At 45.1% G+C, this 23,293-nt stretch overlaps 2 protein-coding genes across 2 annotated transcripts in view; one reads left to right on the forward strand and one right to left on the reverse strand.

The window, feature by feature from the left end:
- homer2 (homer scaffold protein 2) overlaps window positions 1-1,270 on the reverse strand; it is a 42,948-nt gene extending 41,678 nt beyond the window's left edge. The window contains exon 1 of the mRNA XM_056278946.1: window positions 1,155-1,270. Within this exon, the coding sequence (XP_056134921.1) occupies window positions 1,155-1,159 (5 nt within the window). The 5' untranslated portion in view covers window positions 1,160-1,270. The remainder of the gene's footprint in view (window positions 1-1,154) is intronic.
- Window positions 1,271-2,213: 943 nt separating this feature from the next.
- On the forward strand, window positions 2,214-5,125 carry LOC130111826 (RNA guanine-N7 methyltransferase-activating subunit-like protein). The gene is made up of 3 exons (XM_056279116.1): window positions 2,214-2,264; window positions 2,488-2,658; window positions 4,003-5,125. Exons 2-3 carry the CDS (start codon window positions 2,489-2,491, stop codon window positions 4,208-4,210), a joined length of 378 nt encoding a protein of 125 aa, XP_056135091.1. The 5' UTR covers window positions 2,214-2,264; window position 2,488; the 3' UTR covers window positions 4,211-5,125.
- The last annotated feature ends 18,168 nt before the right edge of the window (window positions 5,126-23,293 follow it).

The following is a 23,293-nucleotide window of genomic DNA, read 5'->3' on the forward strand; positions in this document are numbered from 1 at the left end:
CCACTGGGGCAATATCATATCACTCGCAAAGATAATGCAACCATCAACATCTTTCCAGTCTGAACCAGCTCGGTGAGTATGCTGAAGCTTGGGGAAGGAGTCGGGACTGTCAAACTGGTTTCTCCCACATAAACGTGTCTGTCCATGGGAAAACAGACACTGTGGCATGGGTTGGTACCTGTAATTTGAAACTTGTAGTGTGGCTTAACCATTCTGGCAGAGCTTTGGGGTTTAACAAAATTAAAGGCTTGGTAGTGTCATTAAGAAATTCTTAAGCACCCCCCCCCAAATTTTAGAAGTTACTTCGTTAGTTATGTTTGAGAAAGGGAAATTTGAGATGATTTGAGCCATTGTATCATTTGTGATCAAAATAAAACCAACTCCTAGTGAGATTAATTAATGTAATGTGGATGCAGGTGTGACTGAGCCCCACTGACCATGTAGGCTAATTGAGGCAATGCACTGTAAATACTAAACTACCACATTACAGCAGACGACAGAGAGAATCATACACCCACTGTCAGCAGCCATACAAGTAAACTACCCTCGTCTCTGAGGGACACACTGAACACGTAAGCACACATATTAGCCGTGCACGACATTGCCCGTGCGTGGGTAGTGGTGACTCTGACACCATCACATCTTACCGACCACCCCCAGCCCTTTACCCCAGAGACATTAAGATAGTTACTAATAACGAGGATGCACGTTTAATCTTTTACCATTTAGTATTGATGATCGATCTGCATTTAGAGACTACAATACAAATTTGGTAAGAGAAAAATAATTTTTTTTAAAAACCCACAAATACGCCACCAAAAAGCGAAAAATCAGAATATGACACGGACTACTATGGAAAGCTAGACTAAATTAGATGACACTACTTGGAATAAAGACTATTAGCAACCTAATTAACGTATGACTATCACGGAACGGGCAGAGGACAGCTCGCAATTTAAAACGCGCACAGGGGGACGCATTCGTGCAACAACAGCAGCGATGAAAATGTATTCAAAATAAAAGAAAAAAAAACCACACACTTGAGAAGAACTGAACAGTTGTCAAGCCATTTGCCCCATTTCCACTACAGCCTACCGAGAATATTTCAGGTGTTACACTATGTTCTAAAGAGCGGCGCTCTCAGGATTACTTACCCCATTGCCACTGACTTTACGTACAACTCCTTTAATATAGGCTCTGATCTCGCGTAGGGTCTGCCCTCAACAAAACAAAATTATTTCCCCCCCAAAAAAATTCAGTTAAAGTCCACTGGCGATCAGCCACTTAGAGTTCATTTCTCTCGACCAGGAGCTTCGAACCAGTCCTCGTCCTAGCGGGCTCTGAAATATGAGAACACTTCTTCGTAAACTCGATTCACCGGGGTGTCAAGCCTCTCACGGTGCCCCTTCCATTTCAGGAAGTTTTTTTCCCCTTTCTTTTCTCGGCAATACAATCCCCAGTATACAGTGTCTTCTAGCTGACTGCCTTAAAAGATGAGCAAATAATAAAATTAGCAAATTAAGTTAAGTGTTTGCATTTCACTGTGCTGCCGCGCCGGACTTCTCTGATCTCCCTTGTGGGATTGTGTTTCTTATTATGAGGCTTGGGAGAGCAGCGGCTGCAGCAGCGACACTGAGCGGCTTCCACCTGCTCATGGTTTTACCACCCACACTCAACCCCCCCCCCCCGCCCACCACTACCTACCCTAAGCGTTTAGGGCATCTCCAATGCAGAAAAAGTGCAATTCCGAAAGCGAGACAAAACAACGCATTGAAGTGGCGAACACAAAGATACAGAGCGAAAACAGAAATCTGACCCGTGAGCGTCCAAAGTGGTGCTTCGCGAGAGTCAATTCGGGGTGAACTTACATTTTCGTTTCACAGGCCAAGACGATTGTCTCCTTGCTGCAAGTAGTACTCTAAATCGAGAGTGCCACAGAACGAGGAGTATTTGCCTACTAAAGTGAGGGTACGTTTTAAGCAGTGATTTAGTCTGACCCAATAATGACAGAATACTTTGGAGTAAACTTTAAAGCAACGGTTTGTTGGTTTAATCTATGGCCCAGGCTGATATGGGTGTTTGTCTTGCTTCAGGTCAGCACACAATGAATTGGCTATCAACATTACAGGTGTGTGGCTCGGGGACTAGTCATTAGTGCGCCCCCGGAAACGATACAATTGGTCCGTGAATTCCAGGGGAATGTTTTCGGCGACGTACAACTGCCGGCACCGTTTCTGAGACGTATCTGCGCATCCGTTTATTAGGTAGCGTTAATTCAGTAGTAACGAGTGTCAAATACATTACATATCAACATGTCATGTAATTAGCTAGCATGAAAGAAGTCTTCCCTCTGTTTTATTGATGTTTACAGCTGTAATTAATCTACGTTGGTACAAAGCTTAAATGCGTAGCTAAGCTAATAGCTAACGCTCTGTCATGGTCTCCGTTGTCGCATAACTGTTTTAACATTTTGCTTTTCCATTTCAGAATGACCGAGGCAACAGACCAAATGCCCAACTACGAGGAGCAATTTAAACACAGATTTTCGTCGGAAGATGAAGCATATCAGGAATATGTCCGTCGGCCAGATGACCCTCCACCTATTGTGGACAATTGGAGGGGTAGTGGAAGTGGAAATGCAAGAGGCAGGGGCAACAGGTAGCGCACGTCATTTAGTTATTAAAATTAAAGACTAGAGAATTCGATCGTTTGAAAAAAACACTTTCTAAACACCTTTGATATTGACGCCGTTGTTGTAAATAATATGATATTGTTGTAATATATTTATAGCCTCATTAAGTATGCTGTTTTTAATTTCTCAGTTTTTATGACGGTGAAAACGATTGTCTATGCTTCATGCGTGCAACATGTTGTTGCATTGGTGTCAGAATAAATGTACCTCAGCATGGATACATCTGGTTTTCTAACGGTCATTCAAACTTTGCAAACGACTTTTAAGATTGAAGTTAGTATGGAAACTGGAAACTTACTAAAATTTTCATTCAACAACCTGATCTAGAGATATCAAACCACTTAAAATGGTAATTGGAGAAGAAAGGGTTTGTCTTAATGACGATAGTAAATTTAAATCTCACTCCAATGCCACTTTTGAGATGGCTCCTACATACTACCTGAGATCTGTTTCTCGTCATTAAAAGTAATGCAAATTAATTTTATTGAAGTGTAACAGACTGAGGTAAAGTGAGACTTGCTCACCTGGGTCTGCAGATCGATGTTATGTGAATATCTTGGCTGTTTAACAATCTGTTTCAGAGCTATTTATTTGCAGAGTTTGAATGTCCATTATTTAACTAATAACCAACCATAACCAATGACCAGTGGCTCCGTTTTGGGCAAACTGAGCTGGGGGTACCATTCCCTCATCTAAGTAGATATGTCAGTAAGACAAGCAGCAACCCTCGCCAACACCTTAGTGTCTTCTGGTGGAAAATAAAGTTTGACGTCATCTGCATAGGAATGATAGGAAAAGCCATGTGTGGCTTACTGAGCCAATAGAGAGTGTATGGATTGTAAAAAGGGAGAGGGCCAAGCACTTGAGGCATATCTGTCGTAACCCGTCTAGTGCTGGAGACCTGACCCCTCCATGAAATGTGGTGCAACCTCCCCATCAGGTATGATTTTTAAACCACTTCTGCCCAGTGGGACCAATGCCCAGGCCCAATAATGCATTGAAGAGTGTCCCAGTGATTGCAGGAGGAGTAGTTTCAGGGGAGTGACCACTTTTAAAGCCAGACTGATAAGGATCAAGTAGACTGTTTTGAGAGAGAACGGAGGAAAGCTAATTGTATGATGCTCATTCTAGGGTTTTGGCTAGAAAAGGGACCAATGAGACCGGCTAATTGATAAGAGCCAAAGTAGGATTGAATGATGGTTTTTCAGATGAGGTTTCTGGTATTTGGCTCACTATTATCCTGCCATATTGAATAATGCAGTTACATTCTGAATATTTGTCTATTGAAATATTTATATTTCCCACTCTAGGTTTCAGGACCATCATGGGAACAGAGGCTGTGACTGGCAAAGGAATACAGAAAGGGGTAGGGGCGGGGAGTATCCTGAGTACCAACAGCGGCGAGACAGAAAAAGGCATTGGGAGCAAAGTAGTGGGTATCAATCAGGCCCTCAGGGTTACAACCAGGGATACAATGCCTACAACAAGAGGTTTCGCCATGACAACTACCACTACTAAGCCCCTCGAAATAACATTCAGAGTATTGCATAGTCACAAAACTTGTGATCTTCCATCTTTTTTCTTGTTATTTCTCTCTCATAGCTAGAATCTCGCATGTGTGTGTCTCTCTCTCTCTCTCTCTCTCTCTCTCTCTCTCTACCTACCTAAATTTCATTTTGAACCTATGAAAATGACAGTGTGACTCCTGTACGTCATGCAGCGTATTCAGTGCAGCAGAGAATTCGCGAGGCAGACAGCCGTGGTAGTGCTACTTTTTTTTTTTTTACTAATTAATATTAATTTTCACAGTTTTTTTTTGTTTTTATAATTCGGTTATATATTCGAATTTGGAATATTCATTAACAGCCCTAATACAAGGTGAGCACATCAGAGTTTAAATGTTTACCAGTTTCTGCAGCTAATATAATAATAATTATAACTTGATTGCATTTATTACAAATTTAGCCACGTTCCAGTAATTTCAGTTTCACTTTTTTTCCACTGGCTACCAAGAACATTTGTCAATCAAAAGGTTGTTAAAACCAACTTTTTTTTTTGAGGACGGTAAAAAACTCAGCATGTTTCTTTGTAGAGCTGTTGTAAAAGTTGTTGTAGTAATTGTTTAAAAAAATGACTAGGTGCTCCATTTTGCTGTAAAGTATGTAGCTGCTGTACAGGCTTTGAAATGCTCATATTTGCAATCACTAATTTATACTTGGTTGCAAATTTTGCATTGCTGTATTTGTTTCTCAGCTTTTGAAATGTTCAGCAGGTCTGGATATTTTTGTCATCAATAAATATGAATAGTCATTGAAATTGAACTTTGAGGATGAAATGTAAGTCTGTAATGAAGCTATGGTATTTTCCTATGTCGCAAAGTCATACATGGATGTTTTTGTGCTAAACCCCTCAATAAAAAAAAATATATATATATTCATTTGTTAAGTATCTTTTTTATGTTTGGTCAAGTTTAATCTTCAAATTGAACTTGGTCTTCAAATTTGATTGTACTGTGCACATGATGTTTCCTCGTGATGCTTGGCAGTACAAGGTGCTACTTATTGGGGACGATTGAAGAGGGGGGGGGACTACAGATCGGGCCTCATCTGTACAATATCTCAGACACCGCTGGCCCAATTTTGATGAAAGTTGGGTGGGAGGGGGACCTATTTGTCATAGCACTCCCCACATGATATCAAATTGTAATATCACCTAATGACTCTTAAACTTTAATAAGATTAACTCCTCTTTCCTTGCACCTTGATTCACACCAAGTTTCAAGGAATTTGATCTGTGCGTGCATCTCGTCACATTGAACAATTTCCCCTCCTGTGATTGGATTATGAACTTGATGAAATTATGTATTTCGTCCTGGAAAAGGCATTGGGTAGAGGTGCAGGTTATTAAAAAAAAGGCTCTGATTGTCACAGATTAAGCCAAGGGTTCATTGCATCATTCATGGGGGGCAACATGTTTACTGTTGTATCACTTGCTCTAGGATGTGTTAGGTACTGATCCTCTCCGATTTTGGGTAAATCAGAATTTCCTTCAGGCATTTTTATTTTAAGATCAGGTGACTTGTTTTAAAGTTGGAGTTAAATAGAGGTGGGGTCCTTCTGGGCTAGATGTATACCACTTGAAGCAGGATTTACAATTTAGACCCCTAAAGGCAAATTTGTAATTAGTGGTATTGGGCTATACAAATAAAATTGACTTGACGAATATTTTTACCTTATACTTGACGCAGGCACACAATACCCTCCTTAAATGCAGAACCCTACAATCGAACCATACAAAATAATTTAAAGGTGGAATATTTTTTCCCAACAATTTTTGAGTTGCCTGTTTCGTGAGTCACCTACAGCCCAGTTGAAGTCACTCTGTTATAGCAAATTATCTTCAGAACAAGGCTTGTACAAAATGCTGTGTATCTACTTATTTTAGCAACTGCCTAGCTACAAACCATTCATTCACGGCTCGCAGTCTCTACCACGACCCAACACTTGTGTAAATCCACGTTATTATTCAGAAAATTGAGGTGCCGGGAAATGATAAATTGACATGCATGTAGATCAATATTTTTACCTGGGAGGTTCAGATGCTGGTGTTAAAACTGGCTATCACTAAAGGAGGTAAAAATAGCAAGTAATTGTGACCAGGGGCGATTTAATCCTGTCATGGGCCCCTGAGCTTGGCTAAACCCGTGGGCCCCTTCTGCTCCCCACAACCACATATCCACCATCACAACGAACCAATTTTCCTCTGCACATAGTGATACTGTTAAGCCGCGCCTTACGACAACAAACGCGCTGTACGTGAATTCACTTCATTCATAATTCATCACATCTTTCAAATAACAAACGTCTCTCTCCAACAGAATGACATGTCACACTTCAAAGTTTCAGCGCAACTACAAACACTGTCAGCATGCATTTCTGCACCACTGCAAATACTACCTCCAGTACAACAGACTACCCCAGATGCATTGCAAGCCGCGTAAACAGTCCAGAGCATATTAGTCTCGCGATACCAGACAATCGGAGATCTCCGCCTACCAATCTAGTTGAGCGAAGCGTGTAGAGACTGATTTGTGAGTCAAAGAGCACTTAAGCGTGCCCCACAGTCCTTAAATACGCACAAAGGTTTAAATTTGATTAATTTGATTAATTAAATTTAATTAAAACCCTTGGCAAACTCGTCTGAGGATGACTAAATGAATGCTGGGGTTCATGTGGTTAAGACCATTCTTCTAATATTACATGTTTCCAAACATTTTGGACAAAATAGAACATTTTACATCAAGGTGCCCAGAGATTTCCTGGTGCCCAGCTGACCTGTATCCAACGTGGCCTATAACGTTAATAAGAAACAGATCGTAGCACACATGGTAGCCCTAAAATGGCTGTGATCTTACATGTAAGTCTATATTTCATTAATTCCTAATATGTATTTTAAATTCATTAAACCTTTACAGCGTTACAGTATGTACGATCATAGCCATTCTGGAGCTAGACACATGAAAAGCTAGCCTTGGATCCAAGAACGTCAGAGTTATTTTAACAAGTCAAACGTCGGAAAACAATTATCTACCGACAAAATAAAGCACTGGCAGTCTTTATCCAAGGCTTATGAATCGCCAGTAAACGTGGGATATAACATCAGAAGCCAGAATACCCAACATTACCAAGCTAACGCTAGCTAACCCTGTTAGCTCACTCACCTCAACCTGATAAACTTTCTGTTTCATGGAAGCCTGTACCTTGCCTTTTACAATGCCCCCTGAAACATTTACGTTCACAACTCTATCTGAATTGAAAGCATTGAGACCCTTTTTCACCCTGAGAGGTTCGTCTTTAAAAAAAGACGTTAATGTAAATATATTTACGGGTTCAGACATATTGTTTTGAGTGGAAAATAATGCAGTGAGATTCCCCAAGGCACCGGAAGTATAACTCCGCCCACACGTGACGTTGCGTCGTGCGTCGTGACGTCGTGCTTAAGAGCCGAAGTAGGAAAGTCCTTGTTAAGAGGAGGAGTTTAGTTTGGCTCCCGCTAGTATTACCAGTATCGTGCACTCGCTTCGGTTACTAGCCCTTTAAGAACTACAGCAACTTTCCGGTTCTAACCAGCTCGTCTCAGTCCGTCTGTCTGCTAGTGAGTGAGCTAGATTGCCTATCTTCCATTTCGAGGAAATTGTGTGTCAGTGACAAATGAAAGTAGAGTGTTTATGTCTTCGTCTGTGCCCGTTTCATTTACTGCAACTTACTTGGAAATATGTTCATATAAATCCGATTTCTGTTGCTGTTGTTTCTTTCTGCTAGTAAGATGCTCTGAGCTATGTCACGCTGGTTAGCTTAGTTGGGCGTTAGCTATGTTTCGTCCGCCGCCGTGCCTCACGCCGATGTATATGTTGTGTTATGTTTATGTGTGTACTTGTAGATTATGATTGATCGTGTGTTATTATTCTTTATTAATATAGATGTGTTGTATTTCGCCGTAGACAACCACATTCTTCTTCGAATAAATATCCTCAAACTGGAGCTCCGTCTCCCTGATTCTCTAACCGGAGTCACACCACCATAGTGTTTGCAAGCTCTATTTAGCGCATCTGTAGAGGCCCTAGACCTCTGTTATGTTGATGCCACAATAAAAAGCATTAAAATTAACCAGACTTGGCAGCAAAACCCCTGAGAGTTGTTGGGTAGTTGAGTCGCAAGACTCGGACCTGCCACTTGGTCGCTTTGAGCCTTTTTGAAAAAAATCTCGTTAAACTTTGGTATTTTTTAAGTAACCCCTGGTCTCGCGTTTCTTTTCCTTTCTGGGTCTTTTGCTTTTAAGCACCGCTCTCGTCGTCTCAGAAATTGCGCCATATTTTTTTAATTTCAAGAGGTCACCAGGGCCAGAAAGGCAGTACGGTGGCGCAGAGGGTTAGCACGGTCGCTTCACAGCAAGAAGGTCCTGGGTTCAAGCCCCGGGGTAGTCCAACCTTGGGGGTCGTCCCGGGTCGTCCTCTATGTGGAGTTTGCATGTTCTCCCCGTGTCTACGTGGGTTTCCTCCGGGTGCATCGGTTTCCTCCCACACTCCAAATACATACATGCAGGTCAGGTGAATCGGCCATACTAAATTGTCCCTAGGTGTGAATGTGTGTGCGCGAACGCGTCGGCCCTGTGATGGCCTGGCGACCTGTCCAGCGTGTCCCCACCTGCCGCCCAATGACTGCTGGGATAGGCTCCAGCATCCCCGCGAGCCTGAGAGCAGGATACGCGGTTTGGATAATGGGTGGATAGATGGAAGGTTGCCAGAGCTCGTGACTTGCAACACTGACACCAACCTGACCAATCACTGTCAACAAATCGCAACTGGCAATAAACTGGCCAACCCACCCCTAAAATTATCATTATTATTTTATTAAGATATTATCTAACTAAAATGGAAGGAATCTCTGTCTCTGTCTGTTAGTCTGCCTGTATATGTCTGTCCTTTGATTTTCTCAACAACCGTTCATCCGATCGACTTCACACTTAGCGGGTGTGTTGCCGAGGACCCAAGGAAGTGCAGTGTTAATGTTGAGTGTGAAGTTTTTTGGATGAGCGGTTGTCGAGAAAATCGAGCAGACATATAAACATAGATGCAGACAGACGTTCTTCCCGTGGCAACCGGATGAACAGCGCCACTCTGCCATTTAACTCACATTGTGGTCGGAGGGCGGATTACATCAGAACGGACACCACTAGATTAGAGGCGCTTTGAAATCTGTGGCCCCTGGGTTTCCGCCCAGGAAAATCCATGCATTAAATTGCCACTGGTTGTTACCCTATGATTTCTATGGTTGTGACGCATTTGTTTTAGCCTTAAACTTTTCCTATATGGCTGGGGTATTTAACCTGATTTAACTGAATGTTTAGAAAATATACAGTTAATGGATCAGAAATAGCTTCAAATGAATATGTGACATCACTAATAGGTACTGCCATATTAATGTGTATCAGTGCACTATTGCAGCATAGGTTATGGTTCATGTATAAGCTCACTGCTGAAAAAAGTAAGCCATGATGCTATGTCAGAGAATTCCTATCTTCTTTTGGACACAATCCATTATCAAGTGATTAAGTTGGTTTGTTATGTTGATCTTGTGCAAAAGCAGAACGATTTGGTGTTGCTTTATTATGTGGTAATTGTTTTTCTGTGGTCCCTATTTATAGCCTTTTTGAAGACAGGGTTTAGCTGTTTGGATTTCAGCCACACTGCAATCAGTCATGCTGATGAGAGGAGGTTGGGGAGGGTGTGCGGGGGATGTAGCACACGGTGTGGAAGGCTGCAATTGTTCCTGTCATCAGTTTAGATTGGAGAAACATTAGCATAGCCTGCTGTATCTCCAGCAGAGGCAGACTGCAGGATGGGGGGGGGGGAGCTAAGAAAAAGTGACTACAGAGAAGCTCATTGGCAAAAGAGCATATTAATGTCACAATAAAAAACACTAAGATTAACCACTGACTTACCCTTAGAAGGGTCTACGCCTGGTTTTCTTGGCAGCAAGATCCCTGAGAGTTGTTGGGTAGCTGAGTCTCACGACTCGCACCTGCCACTTTGTCGCGTGAGCCTTTTTTTTATCCCGTTAAACTTTGGTATTTTTAAGTAACTCCTGACCTCGCATTTCTTTTTCTTTTTGAGTCTTTTGCTTTTGAGCACTACTGTCATGCCTCAGAAATTCCGCCATGGTTGTTTTGTTTTTTTTTTATTCAAGAAGTCGCCAGAGCTCATGACTTGCAACACTGACACTAACCTGACCAATCAGTGTCAACAAATTACCATTGGCAACAAACTGGCCAATCAGTACACAGGATTTATGACATTAATCTACCCCTAATTGAACAGCGCCCATTGTCAAGTTATTTAGGGGAATTTGCTTCAGCTCCTGCCCAAACTTGAAAAAGGCTTTGGCCAACCACAGGGAATTTATGGCACAACTTGAACAGCAATCTTCTTTAGTCTCGTTTTAATTGAATTATTTCAACTTTCAAGCCTTTTGACGATTGTGTTTGTTAGATTGAAAACCTTTACAATACAAAAAGAGAAAAAAAATAATGCTGCCATTACTGCTAATTTCATTTCACAAGTACAGAAAATAAACCTCATTTTTTACTTAATCATTATTTTTAAGGGTATGAACAAAATTAATCTCACTCATGTTCTACATTCTTTACCAAATTAAATTGATATATAACCATACACATTGCACTTAATTGCACAGAACATGGCTAACCTCAAGCTAACTGAATTACACATGAGATAAACTACACAGCAAGGCAATCTGGGTGATTAGCTAACCGTTTTAACAGTAGCCCAATACCAGAATCGCTAACTATTAATGAATTATAACAGTAACGCTAACCACCAATGAATTCTAATGGCAAAAAAAGATTAATTAGCCCAGTAGTGGCATCTCTGTAGACGGCCAGCAAGATGAAGTTCTCCCCGCTCCAATTTTGGTTTAACTGCGACTAGTTGGCTCTCAGATAGCACGCATCCGCAGCTCACGCCACACTCTCCGTCTCTCCCGTCGTGAGCTCCCCTTATCTTTCTTCTTCTTCGTGAATTATTTTTTTCTTCTTCTTCGTGGTCTATGCACGACTACCGCCAAACTCAACTTCCTTCCGTGTCAAAATAAAAGCCGCCGTTCATTTAGGATCCGGCAGCACCGCCATTGTAACTCAACTTGTGGCAATGCTGTGGTTGCAAACATTCCCAAATCCTCTGTGAATAATACACATGGCCATTGAAACTCTAGTTAATGGTCACATCCATATTTGCATATTCCATATTTGCATATGAAACTGGTCATTGGTTTTGGTCGTTATGCAACTGTATTGTTTATAAGCGTGGGGATACCGGCAGTCAGCTGAAGAGGTCGAGTGATGAAACATATCTGTCAATAAACGTATCCAGATGAAGTGATTCAGCCTTCTTTGATTTTCTTACCTGGATTATTGAGCATGCATCAAGACATTGCCTGAGGAGGTGAACATTGGTGCAGTGGCAGTCCAAGTTTTGGCTGTAGAAGAGCTTAAAGTAGTACAAAGAGAAGATCCCATTATTAGCCTAGTGTTTGTTCTGAAAAAGAAACATGACAAGAACAAAATGAATGAATCGGCAACAGTGAGAAAACGTCTGAGAGAGTGGTCATGCTTGCAGATTGATAAAGATGGAATCCTTCAGAGAAAAACAGTCTCCAAGATTCAGCTAGTTCTTGAAAGTTTCAAAGGTGTGATCTACAAGCAACTACATGAGGAGATGGGGCATTTAGCCACTGATGGAATGGTTACCTTAGCCAGAGAAAGGTTCTTTTGGCCCAAGATGAGGGTAGAGATTGAGCATTATGTTTCTAGGGCATGTTGCTGTTTAAAGCAGAAAAGGCCTAATAGATTAACAAGAACCTCATTCCAAAGTATTGAGACCACTGCCCCATTTGAATTTATACCCATCAACTACCTCTACCTTGAGAGAAGCAAAGGGGGAGGGGGGCAGAATATATTCTTGTCTTTGTAGACCATTTTACCAAGTTTGCACAAGTGTATGCAACTAGGAATACGTGTGGAAAGATGGCTGCTCAAAAGATATTTGACGACTTCATCATGTGCTTCGGATTCCCATCAAAGATCCAACATGACCAAGGAAAGGAGCTCGAAAATTAACTTTTTAGAAAATTGCAGCGTTACAATGGGATACGGCATTCAAGGACAATGCATTACCATCCCCAAGCAAACACAGCAGCACGTTTCAAGAGGCATGTTGAGAACACTTGAAGAGATTCAGAATTCAAGTTGGGCTGATCGTCTCAACAAAGTTTTCCATGCATGTAATTCGACTGTACATGAGTGAACTGACTTTACTCCTTTTTTCCTCCTTTTTGGCCGGGAGCTAACCCTGCCCATCGATTTGATGTTTCCTAGAAAAGAACTGAGAAACACACAGTCTCATGTAGGGTATGCAGAAAAATGGAAAAGATCAATGCAGGACGTTTATGAAATTGCGATTAGGATTTTGAAAAAGGCTGCGGCAAGAGGATAAAAGAATTACAGCCAACATGCATGGAACTCAGTCCTTGAACCCGGTGATCATGTACTGATAAGAAATGTATCAGAGAGAGGAGGCCCGGGCAAGTTACGTGCTTATTGGGAGAATCAGATCCATATGGTTAGAGAACGGGGACAGAGAGCCCAGTATATGTGGTTGAACCACTAGAAGGGGACAGAAAGAAATGAGTGTTGCATCGCAGGCTGTTACTACTATGTCCTTACCTCATTGATCAGCCAAAGACTAGCAAATCTCACCTGAAAGAAACAAAAAGTCAATATGAGGAAGAGACAGTGACAAGTAATGTGAAAACAAAACAAAATACTTGCCCTGCACACATTGAACGTTCAAGCAAAGATGAGTACAGCTTATGGACCACAAGAAAAGCAGGAAACCGTCTAAACCTAGAAGCAAGGTAATTTTACCCCAGGGACTGGAATAACATGACATGATCCATGATGTGTAAGGTGCCTTGTTTGACTTGTGCTGTTGTGTTTATTTTTATTTCTATGCATTGGTCTTTCTTTTCCTTTTTCACTTTTGTTTGTTTTGAAAGTTTTGTTTTGGTTTGACTTGATTGATAATGTATAAAAAGGGGTAGGACCAGAAAAGTTCTTTACTTCATCCTACGCCCTTTTCAAACACGGACTATTTATTACTTGTGTTGTTACAGAGAGTTTGCGAAATATGTTCACTGTTATTTCCATTTGTTTTTGGATCCCTGCCTATATATTTTATTTTGTTATTTTAACATGTTCGAAATAAATAAAATCCATCCATCCATTATCCGAACTGCTTATCCTGCTCTCTGGGTCGCGGGGAATCTGGAGCCTATCCCAGCAGTCATTGGGCGGCAGGCGGGGAGACACTCTGGACAGTTTGCAAGCATCTACTGAGATGGAAAACATAATAAGACACGGACACCAGTTTTAAAGGAATAATGATTTATTGATATAGAGTGTTAAAATATACTAATATCATACTGAAAGGGGATGTTTGTTAACATGTGACTCAATTGGTACTGTGCATATGGCATAAATGTGAATAAACATTAACGTGAGGTGAATATGGTAGTTTCCAGATGTCATTACAGGATGTCAGGGGGCCCCATCAGCATACCTACAGACAATACACCTCTCAAGACGACGATTATAGAGAACTATATATTTGTATTAATGCCATTGTAGCTTGAAGAAGAGAAAATGCTAATGTAGTCTGTGCAAAGAAACTGTATACAAGCATTCACTTTCTCTTGTGATGTAATGCTATTTGTTGTATGTTGAACGTTTATTGCTTGTTGTTGAATAAAAAGAAAATGTTATAGCAACATTTTATTTATTTTTTTAGTGGGGGAGGGTGTTTCAACCTGGAATCTGGAACTGTCCCAAAGCAACTGAGAGAATGTTGAGGAATCGGGAACATTTTATTTGTCATTTCACTTCATGCACTTGTGTACATGAAATGAAACGAAATATCATTTCCCCCAGCCCACAACAGTGCAACACAAAGACAAAAACACATATCCAAAAACAAGAACACATATATCCAAACTAAACAACAAAAAATCACTGTCCAAGAGAACGAACGCCAGCCAGGATGACTGTCGGAGCTGCCGGTCTGCATGGGCTAGCAGTTAGCTTAGCCTGACCCTCTTCCACGTCCTGTCAACCCGCCTTTGGTGCTTCCTCTTCGGGCGCAACTCCGGGCAGGGCCGTGGTCCCTGGGCCTACCATACGCAGCAGACCAGGCTTCCCCAGCTGATCCAACACCAGCTCTCCCAGCCAGACACCCTCGACACACCTCCCCGCACTCCACACAACGACACCAAAAACACAGTCAACGCTAGGCGAGGCCACCGCCAGACCACCCTCAGTGTTATCGGAACTGCCGGTCTGCATGGGCTCGCAGTTAGCTTAGCCTGCCCCGCTTCCACGTCCTGTCAGACCTCCTCGGTTTTTCCTTGGGCGCAGCTCCAGGCCCTGGGCCCACAGGACGCAGCAGACCAACCTCTCCCAGCCAATCCAGTGCCAGCTCTCCCAGCGATCAGAAAAAGACACAAAACCAGACGCAGACATGGACAAAGACACTGCATGGACAGTACTGGGTGAGGCCGCCACAAACGTAAGTTCGTGCCGCCATCTTCACAAACTGGTACAGGATAAGGCCGCTGCAAACATAAGTTCGCACGACCATGTTTTGCATTTGTTTACATTTTCAAGTGTTTACGTTTTTGTGCAGACATGTTAACATTGATTTGTATTGATCTGCTGTGGAGACTGCATTGTATTTGTAAAGAGAAAGGATTTTCTTTCTTTAAAAGGTTATGATGCAATAGGTCAGAGGGAAAAAAAAGAAGGAAAGACGCTGTGGTTAGATGGTGAAAAGAAACGGAGGTCATGTACTGTGCTGTGCCCTGAATTTTGTTAATGCAAAAACAAGAAAAACGATTTGTACTGGGGAAGAAAATAAAAGTTGCCATGACTGGAGCGGACTGTGTTGCGTTCATTTGATGGGTAAAACAGTAATACAAGTCTTCTTTTTTTCCTTTTCTAAGGCGTTAGGTGAAGGTATCTGCCAGTTTAATCATAAGGGCACACCATTATCCAGATTTGAAGAGTGTGGTGGTGTTTTATATGTACATATTCCCATTATATTCCTGAAGCCCAGAACCTGAGTCGACTTCAACGGACCATAAAACCAATCTACTCCAATAGTTATTGTTAATCTGACCTTTTAGCTGTTGCAAGGTGGTCCAACCATGCGTGACTCATTCGTTGCAATAGTCTTACTAATATGAGTGTAATGGCATGAGTTATTAGATTTGTGGGAGAGCAAATCCAAGTTGCTGTATGAGCTCAAAACAATTTAATTTGCGACATTGTCTTATTTAGGAAATGACTACTTGTAGTAGAATTCATAAACCATTCTCAAAAACTTAATAAAAGCCTCCCATATGCAATTCAAAGGCTCTAGCTTTTAATTATAAACCAAAAAAGTGTGGTAAAGCTGAGAGAAAGCAAGAAAAGAAGAAAGAGAAAAAAACGGAGAGAGAATGAGAAACCTGTCTCGAGTGAGAGTACCCTTGGACTGGTCTACCAGGCTGTCAGGGCTCATGTTGTGTATTTGTGATGATGCAGTGTGACAGCGATGGAGACTGTGTCCTCGCGGGCATGTCCTTGATGATGAACTCATCCTCTGCAATCGTCATTCTATCCCCCCCCCCATTTAAGTGTGCACACACATACATGCGTGTGCACACATAATGCCAACCTCCTCCAACACATCCCCCAACCCCCGAAGCACTTGGCGACCTACATCTGGTGTCGGCGAGTGCAGGGGCTAAGGTTGGACCAGGCCAGCCAGCCTCCAAGCAGACAGTGGAGTGTGCTAATGTAGCGTGCAACGTGTGTGAATGGAGGAGCGCTCTTGCTCTGCTCTGTTTGTGGAACTAAAACCTTATGGCTTAAGGAGGAACATGTAAGTGTGCACAGTAGCGCACAGTCACATTAACATGCACGTTCCTATACAGTCTCATACATGTATACAGCCACATGATGTAAGCTTGTAAGTGCACGCACACACAAGTAGACAGGCACACCCAGTAAAAAGCTTTAGAAGAACAAGCATACCATATTCTTTGCTAGATCAGGTTTGATAAGATTGTGCCCCCGTCTGCATTGCTCTTACCACTACATCCTCTATAAGTTAGTAATGCGGCCACCCAGGTCATCCATGTAGTGACTCTGGACTCAGCACTAAAGATGAGCTTGTTAGTCTGATTATGTCTTGGTGTCTCCGCAGGGACATACAGGCAAGGCTGAGAAATACTGTCACATAGAGTAAGGTGAACAATTGACTTTTACGGGCTGTCAGAAATCCTGGTGGACTTCCAGTCCCAAGAAATTTGCAAATGCTACGCGCTCCCATCAGCTTAGCCTGAGCCATCTGCCAAGACTGTGAAGCCGTAAGACAAAGTCCCTTCTGCAAGTTTGTGTGTGTGTGTGTGTGTGTGGGGGGGGGGTTAAGATGCCTTAATGTCTGATGCTCAATCTATCTTCAGCTATTTATATCATTCCAAGCAGTGTGCTTCAGGCAAGGGCCTGCATGTCATCTGTATCACCGATAATAGTCACGATACTAGCCTCTTAAAATTGCAGAACAGTTGCTACTTTGTGTGTGTGTGCATGTAAGTTTGTCTGCGCTTGCAGTGTGTGTGTGTGTGTGTGTGTGTGTGTGTGTGTGTGTGTGTGTGTGTGTGTGTGTGTGTGTGTGTGTGTGTGTGTGTTATTTCTGTCACACACTTGGTAGTGTGTGACAGAAATAAGGGAAAAGTTAAGCGAAATTGATTGTTTGTATCATCCCAAATGCAATATTTCCACATCCTTTTGGAAAATGCACATTGTGACATTTCATCTAAAGTGCATTTGTATTGTATTTCCATTGCCATTCTCTAAGCGCTCAATGCTGTGCATGCTGCAAACAACACTGCAATCAGACTTCTGTGAGATAACCATATCAACATCCTGCAGGGCATCTTGTCTGATCGATTCTCATCTAATGATTTACTTTGCTGAATATTAATGAAAGCAGCACTGGCCTTATTAAAGGAGGACATGCGTGGACACATGAGCAGTATAAATGTTACTAATGAAAGTAGTTTCACAGAGGTTAATCGCACAGCAGTTCTCGATAAATGTTTTGGCTCATCACATCTCGGAATTGTTGCCATTTGGGAGGAATACCGTAAAAAAAAACTAAGTGTTTTAGTTGTTCTTTTATTCAAAAAAAATTTTTTTTTAGTAATAACCCCGTAATAACCACAGTAACCCCGTATGGTAATTTCACCAGGTTAACTAGCTTTTCCCCCCCGGGGTATAGCTTCATACTTGCTGCCATCGCCACCATCACATTTGTGTCGTATATCCTCCATTGACATCAACATTTAAGAGAGAGGGATGCAAATTCAGTGAATGCCTGTTCGGGTTGTGTTTTCAGCGGCAGACGGGACATTTTCTAGAAGAAGAGAGAGGGAATAATTTCGCTGTTCTTCCCTTTGTTTTCTCTCTGCAAGAGAAATCACACATCAGAGATACCTATTGATGTGAACAAAGCACATGCTCACCAACTGGTGATTCAGTGGTCCTTAGGCAAGTGATGTTCACCACAGAGCCCTATACATGGTAATTAATTAAACAAAGGCCGCACATCATTAGAATACACAAACAGACTGCATAATTCCAACCAGCTGGCGCGCGCGCACACACATGCGCGCGCGCGCACACACACACACACACACACACACACACACACACACACACGCACACACACATACACAGTGGATTGTAACCTGCCCCAGATGATCAATACAAAGGAAGAGATTTTTGGGGGATAGGTATGCGGTCCTAAATGTATGATGCTCCGTTACCAGGCTAGTATCAATCAGCATTTGAAGGCACAACAGTGTCATTTCTCCACCTGTTTCACCTTTCTGTAAATATACTTTTTATTTATTTTTTTTCCCCGCTTTTTTCTCTGAATTGTACTTGGCCGAGTACCCCACTCTTCCGAGCCGTCCCGGTCGCTGCTCCATCCCCTCTGCCGATTCGGGGAGGGCTGCAGACATGCCTCCTCCGATACATGTGGAGTCGCCAGACGCTTCTTTTCACCTGTCAGTGAGGAGTTTCACCAGGAGGACATAGCGCGTGGGAGGATCATGCTATTTCTCCCAGTTCCCGCTCCCTCCCGAACAGGCGCCCTGACTGACCAGAGGAGGTGCTAGTGCAGCGACCAGGACACATACCCGCATCCGGTTTCCCACCTGCAGACACAGCCAATTGTGTCTGTAGGGACGCCCAACCAAGCCGGAAGTAGCACGGTGATTCGAACCGGAGATCCCCGTGTTGGTAGGCAACGGAATAGACTGCTACGCTACCCGGACGCCGGATGGAAATGTACTTCTGAGGTGCGTAAAAGATAAAAGACTGTGAAGGGCGTGTTTAGCTTAAGGCGAGATAACAGCTGAGCAATTATCATAGGGAAGTGCCTATTGTAATGATATGTGCCCACCGGGCCAGTAGGTGGCAGTATTGGTATATCTTTTTTCAATGTAGAGGCTTAACGTTCATGTGCAGAATGTTCTAGGGTCAGAACGTGACAGCCATTCAGCAGACAAGACGTGATTAAATACACAGAGACGGGATTTACTTTTCAGCTTGATTTATTACATAACAAAAAATTACATGGTACCAGGGGTGAACCAGACAGAAAATGGGTGCGATAAAACTACCGGGGACTATAAAGTAAAGTGGAAATGTGGACGCGAACTGGAGAAATTTCAAGCAGCAGCTGTATGTCGCGGCTATAGGGGTGGCAGGGGCGTCAAATGAGCGAAAGACCGCCGTGCTACTCACCATCACTGGAGCTGATGCGCTGGAGGTGTACAACACATTCACGTTTGCAAACGAGATAGACAAAAACAAGCTGGACGAAGTCATCAAGAAATTCGACGAACACTGCCTGTCAAAAAAGAACGAGGCTTACGAGAGGTATAATAATAGTATGTATTTAGATCACGGATGCAACGCGAAGGAGGGGCTTTTGATAGTGTAACCGGTTATTTTCTTGCCCGGTGCGGGATTCGATAAGGGGTGTACTGCACCACGAGGCGACATCACTAACCGCCCGGCTAAAGGGTCAGTATTGTATTTAGAAATCACGTCAGGACACAGCGCTGTCGCTCGACACAACCTCTCCGTGGCATTCTTTATTTAGACTGACACAGCATCAAAGGCAGACCCGATCAAACAACCCAGAGCCCGCAGGCATCACCAATCGATCCCAGCACAATAGAACAGCACCAAATCAAATGCAGCACTGTCGATGTGTGCATACATAACATTTCCCCCCCCCCCCCGGCAAGATTTCAAACATGAAAGGTTGACACAAAGTCCTCTAGGTGGCCAGGGCGTAAACGTGTGCGAACAGGTCGCGGGGCGGCCTGAGGCTGGTCAGGCCGAGGTGGGGAGGGAGATGGCAGGGGAAGCTGAGGCCCAGAAATGTCTGGGGCCCGTGTAGGAGCTGCATGAAGCCCCGGGGCGTCTCGCCATGCTGAGGGAATGGCTATGGTTGTGTCACCAGCTGTGTGTGGCGGAGCTGACACCTTCCGTAGACGACTGGAGTGCCACCGAGTGCCATCGCTGAGGAGGTAAGTGGCTGGGCCCAGCTGACGGGTGCCTTGGAGAGGAGAGGACCAGTATGAAGCCATTTTATTGTCCCTGTGGGGCCTGCGGACCCTGACCCAGTCTGACACATTGATGTCTGGCACCCTGGTTCGTTTTGACTGGTCAAACCGTTGCTTCATCCGCGTCTGCTGACGAGTGACTGAGGCTCTGACCCCAGAGGGAGGTGCCTGAGGTGTGGAGGGGCGGAGCCTGTCAAGGGGCATGCACAGTTCCCGGCCTAGCATGAGAGAGGCTGGGGAGACGCCTGTGGTCGAGTGCTGTGTGGCCCGATAGTGCAGCAGAGTGTGACGGATGGCCTGCGTGAAAGAGCACCCTTGGGCCATGTGTGCTCTGAGGCCGTTCTTCAGTGACTGGTGAAAACGTTCAACGCCGCCATTGGCCTGGGGGTGGTAGTACGCAGTGCGTATATGACGGATGCCCTTGCTGTCGAGATAAGCAGTGAACTCAGCAGAGACCAGCTGAGGGCCGTTGTCAGTGGTGATGGCCTTTGGGAGGCCCCAGCGAGAGAAAAGAGAGTCCAGGAAGTCGATGATGATCTGTGAGGTCACAGTGCCGGAAGTGGTGAGTTCAGGCCATTTTGAGTGTAGATCGTAGGCGACCACCATGAAGCGTTGGTGGTGGGGAACTCCATGGATCTCACCACAAATGTCCAACTGCAGGTGTTCCCAGGGCTGAGAGGGCCAGGCGAGAGGTTGCAGGGGTGGGGGAGCCTGATGGCCAGTCTTGCCACTCACAAGGCAGGCAGAACAGTCCTTCACCAGAGCCTCAATATCTCTGTCTATCCCCGGCCACCACACCAGGTCTCGGCAGCGCTGTTTCAGTTTCACAATGCCCAGGTGGCCTTCATGCGCCGTATTCAAAACACGTGCACGGAGAGCAGCTGGGACCACTGTGCAAAACCCACGTGCCACGCAGGTGTCGTTCCAGCAGGAGAGCTCCTGTCTGACTCGGGCGAACGCAGCCAGCTCCTCTGGGACCTTGTGAGGCCAGCCGTTCTGGATGTAGGTGCGGAGCTGGGAGAGGACAGGGTCCTGTTCGGAGGCTGCCCTCAGCTCCTGCAGAGAGACAGTGGCCTGGAGGGGTGTGTGTAGCATTTGGACAATGTCCTTTTCCACACAGTCAGTGTCCGTCTGTGGAGCTGGGGTGGAGACAGAGCGAGAGAGCAGGTCGGCGACAACATTGTCTCTGCCTGGGGTGAACTGCAGGCTGAAGTTGTACTGGCGGAGGCGGTCAGACCAGCGGTGCAGCCTCAGGGGTTTGTGGCCTGTCCCAGATGTGGACAGCAGCGCTGTCAGGGCCTGATGATCTGTCCTGAGGGTGAAGGAGCGGCCATAGAGGTAGAGGTGCCACCTTTCACAAGCCCAGATACAGGCTAACGCCTCACGCTCACCCACGGAGTACCGCTGCTCGGTCAGGTTGAGGGCACGGGAGGCGAAGGCAATGGGCTTCTCCACACCGTTCTGGGTTTGAGACAGCACGGCCCCTATCGCTGTGGCTGATGCGTCACAGGTCACAAAGGTGGAGCTGGAGATGTCGAAGTGAGCCAACACTGGTGGTGAAGTCAGTTGAGTCTTGAGATCACGCACAGCGTCACTGCATGCCTTTGACCACACCCATGGCTCGTCCTTACGCAGCAGCTGGCGCAGGGGGGCTGTGGTCGCAGAGTACTGGGGAAGAAACCTCAGGTAGTAACTTGTCATACCCAGGAAGGAGGCGACCTGGGCGGCCGAGCTGGGCTCAGGGATGGCCTGAATGGCATCCACGTTGGATTGTAGTGGAGTTACACCGCTCGCTGACAGCCGGAACCCAACGAAGTCGATGGCTGGTACAGAGAGGACACATTTCTCAGCATTGAGAGTTAGCTTGTGCTTGGACAGGGCTGCGAAGACCATGTTAAGGCGCTTGTCGTGGATTTCACTGGTGGGCCCGTGTACCACTATATCGTCCAGATAAATGGCCACGCCCAGTATGCCAGCCAGCACGGAGACCATGATTTTCTGGAAGCAGCTAGGGGCGGAGCTGAGACCGAAAGGCATCCTGGTGTAGCGAAACACTCCTGCATGTGTCACAAAGGCTGTGAGGTTTCGGCTGCTGGGGTGGAGGGGCACCTGTAAGTACCCCTGTCTGAGGTCGAGCTTGGAGAACACCTCAGAGCCATAGAACTGAGCAGTGAGTTCTTCTGAGGTGGGCAGTGGATACTTATCAGGGACCACTGCCTTATTTACTGCACGTAGATCGACGCAGACACGCAGGCCCCCCGACTTCTTCTTAGCCACCACGAGGTTTGAGACCCAAGGTGACGCGTCCACCGGTTCAATGATGCCAGCTTCCAGCAGTTGTTGCAGCTCGGCGGAGACCCCATCACGGAGAGCCAACGGGATGCGGCGCAGTGGTTGGATGACAGATTTCACAGCAGGGTTGAGGAGAGGTTGATGGGTGAAGGCGGAGAGGCAGCCCAGCCCCATAAACAGCGATGGCCACTTCTGCTGCCAAGGTGTGGCGACAGTCAGGATTGCTGCCCCCCTTGTGTCTAAGAGGGAAAACCCCAGAGCGGAGAACAGGTCCAGGCCCATCAGGTTGGCCCCACGGCGTGCCACATGAAAAACTGCATTGGGCACCAGCTTGGTTCCATAGCGGACAGTCACTTGGAGAGAGCCAACCAGATCGATTTTGGAGTCACCATACCCACAGAGGACAGCTGAGGGTGCGGACAGTGGCAGTGAACCGAAAAATTGACTGTAGGTATCAACATTCAGGAGAGACACACTTGCACCGGTGTCCAACAGCAGGGGGATGCACACATCATTAATGTTGACTGTGCATGATTTGAATGACACTGGCCCAGAGCTCACCTTGTGAATGACGGCGGTTGAAGACTGGGGGGTGTGGCCCTCTGACCCAGCCGGGGAAGATCGACAGACGTTGGCAAAGTGATTGTGCTTACCGCAGCTACGGCATGTCTGGCCACGGGCAGGGCAGTTCTGAGCCCTTGAAACATGAGACCGAGACCCACAGTTACCACAGGACTGTTGAGGGCGGGGCCGAGAACGCCGTCGTTGCAGTTGCAAGACGTCCCCAGTGGAGTCGGCGCCCGCCTCGCTCTGGCTGGGTTGCGTCCCGAGGGGCAGCCGTGAGTAGAGGGAGGAGTCGTTGGCAGCTTGACTGGAGGTGGCCACTTGCTGTGTATTTAGCATAGCAGCACACTCAGCTGCTCCCTCAACCTGTAGTGCGATGGTAATTGCTCTGGACAGCAGCAGATCGTCTTTTTCCAGCAGGAGAGTCTCA

Source organism: Lampris incognitus, chromosome 4 (genome assembly GCF_029633865.1).
Source record: "Lampris incognitus isolate fLamInc1 chromosome 4, fLamInc1.hap2, whole genome shotgun sequence".
In the NCBI taxonomy this organism is placed as follows: domain Eukaryota; kingdom Metazoa; phylum Chordata; class Actinopteri; order Lampriformes; family Lampridae; genus Lampris; species Lampris incognitus.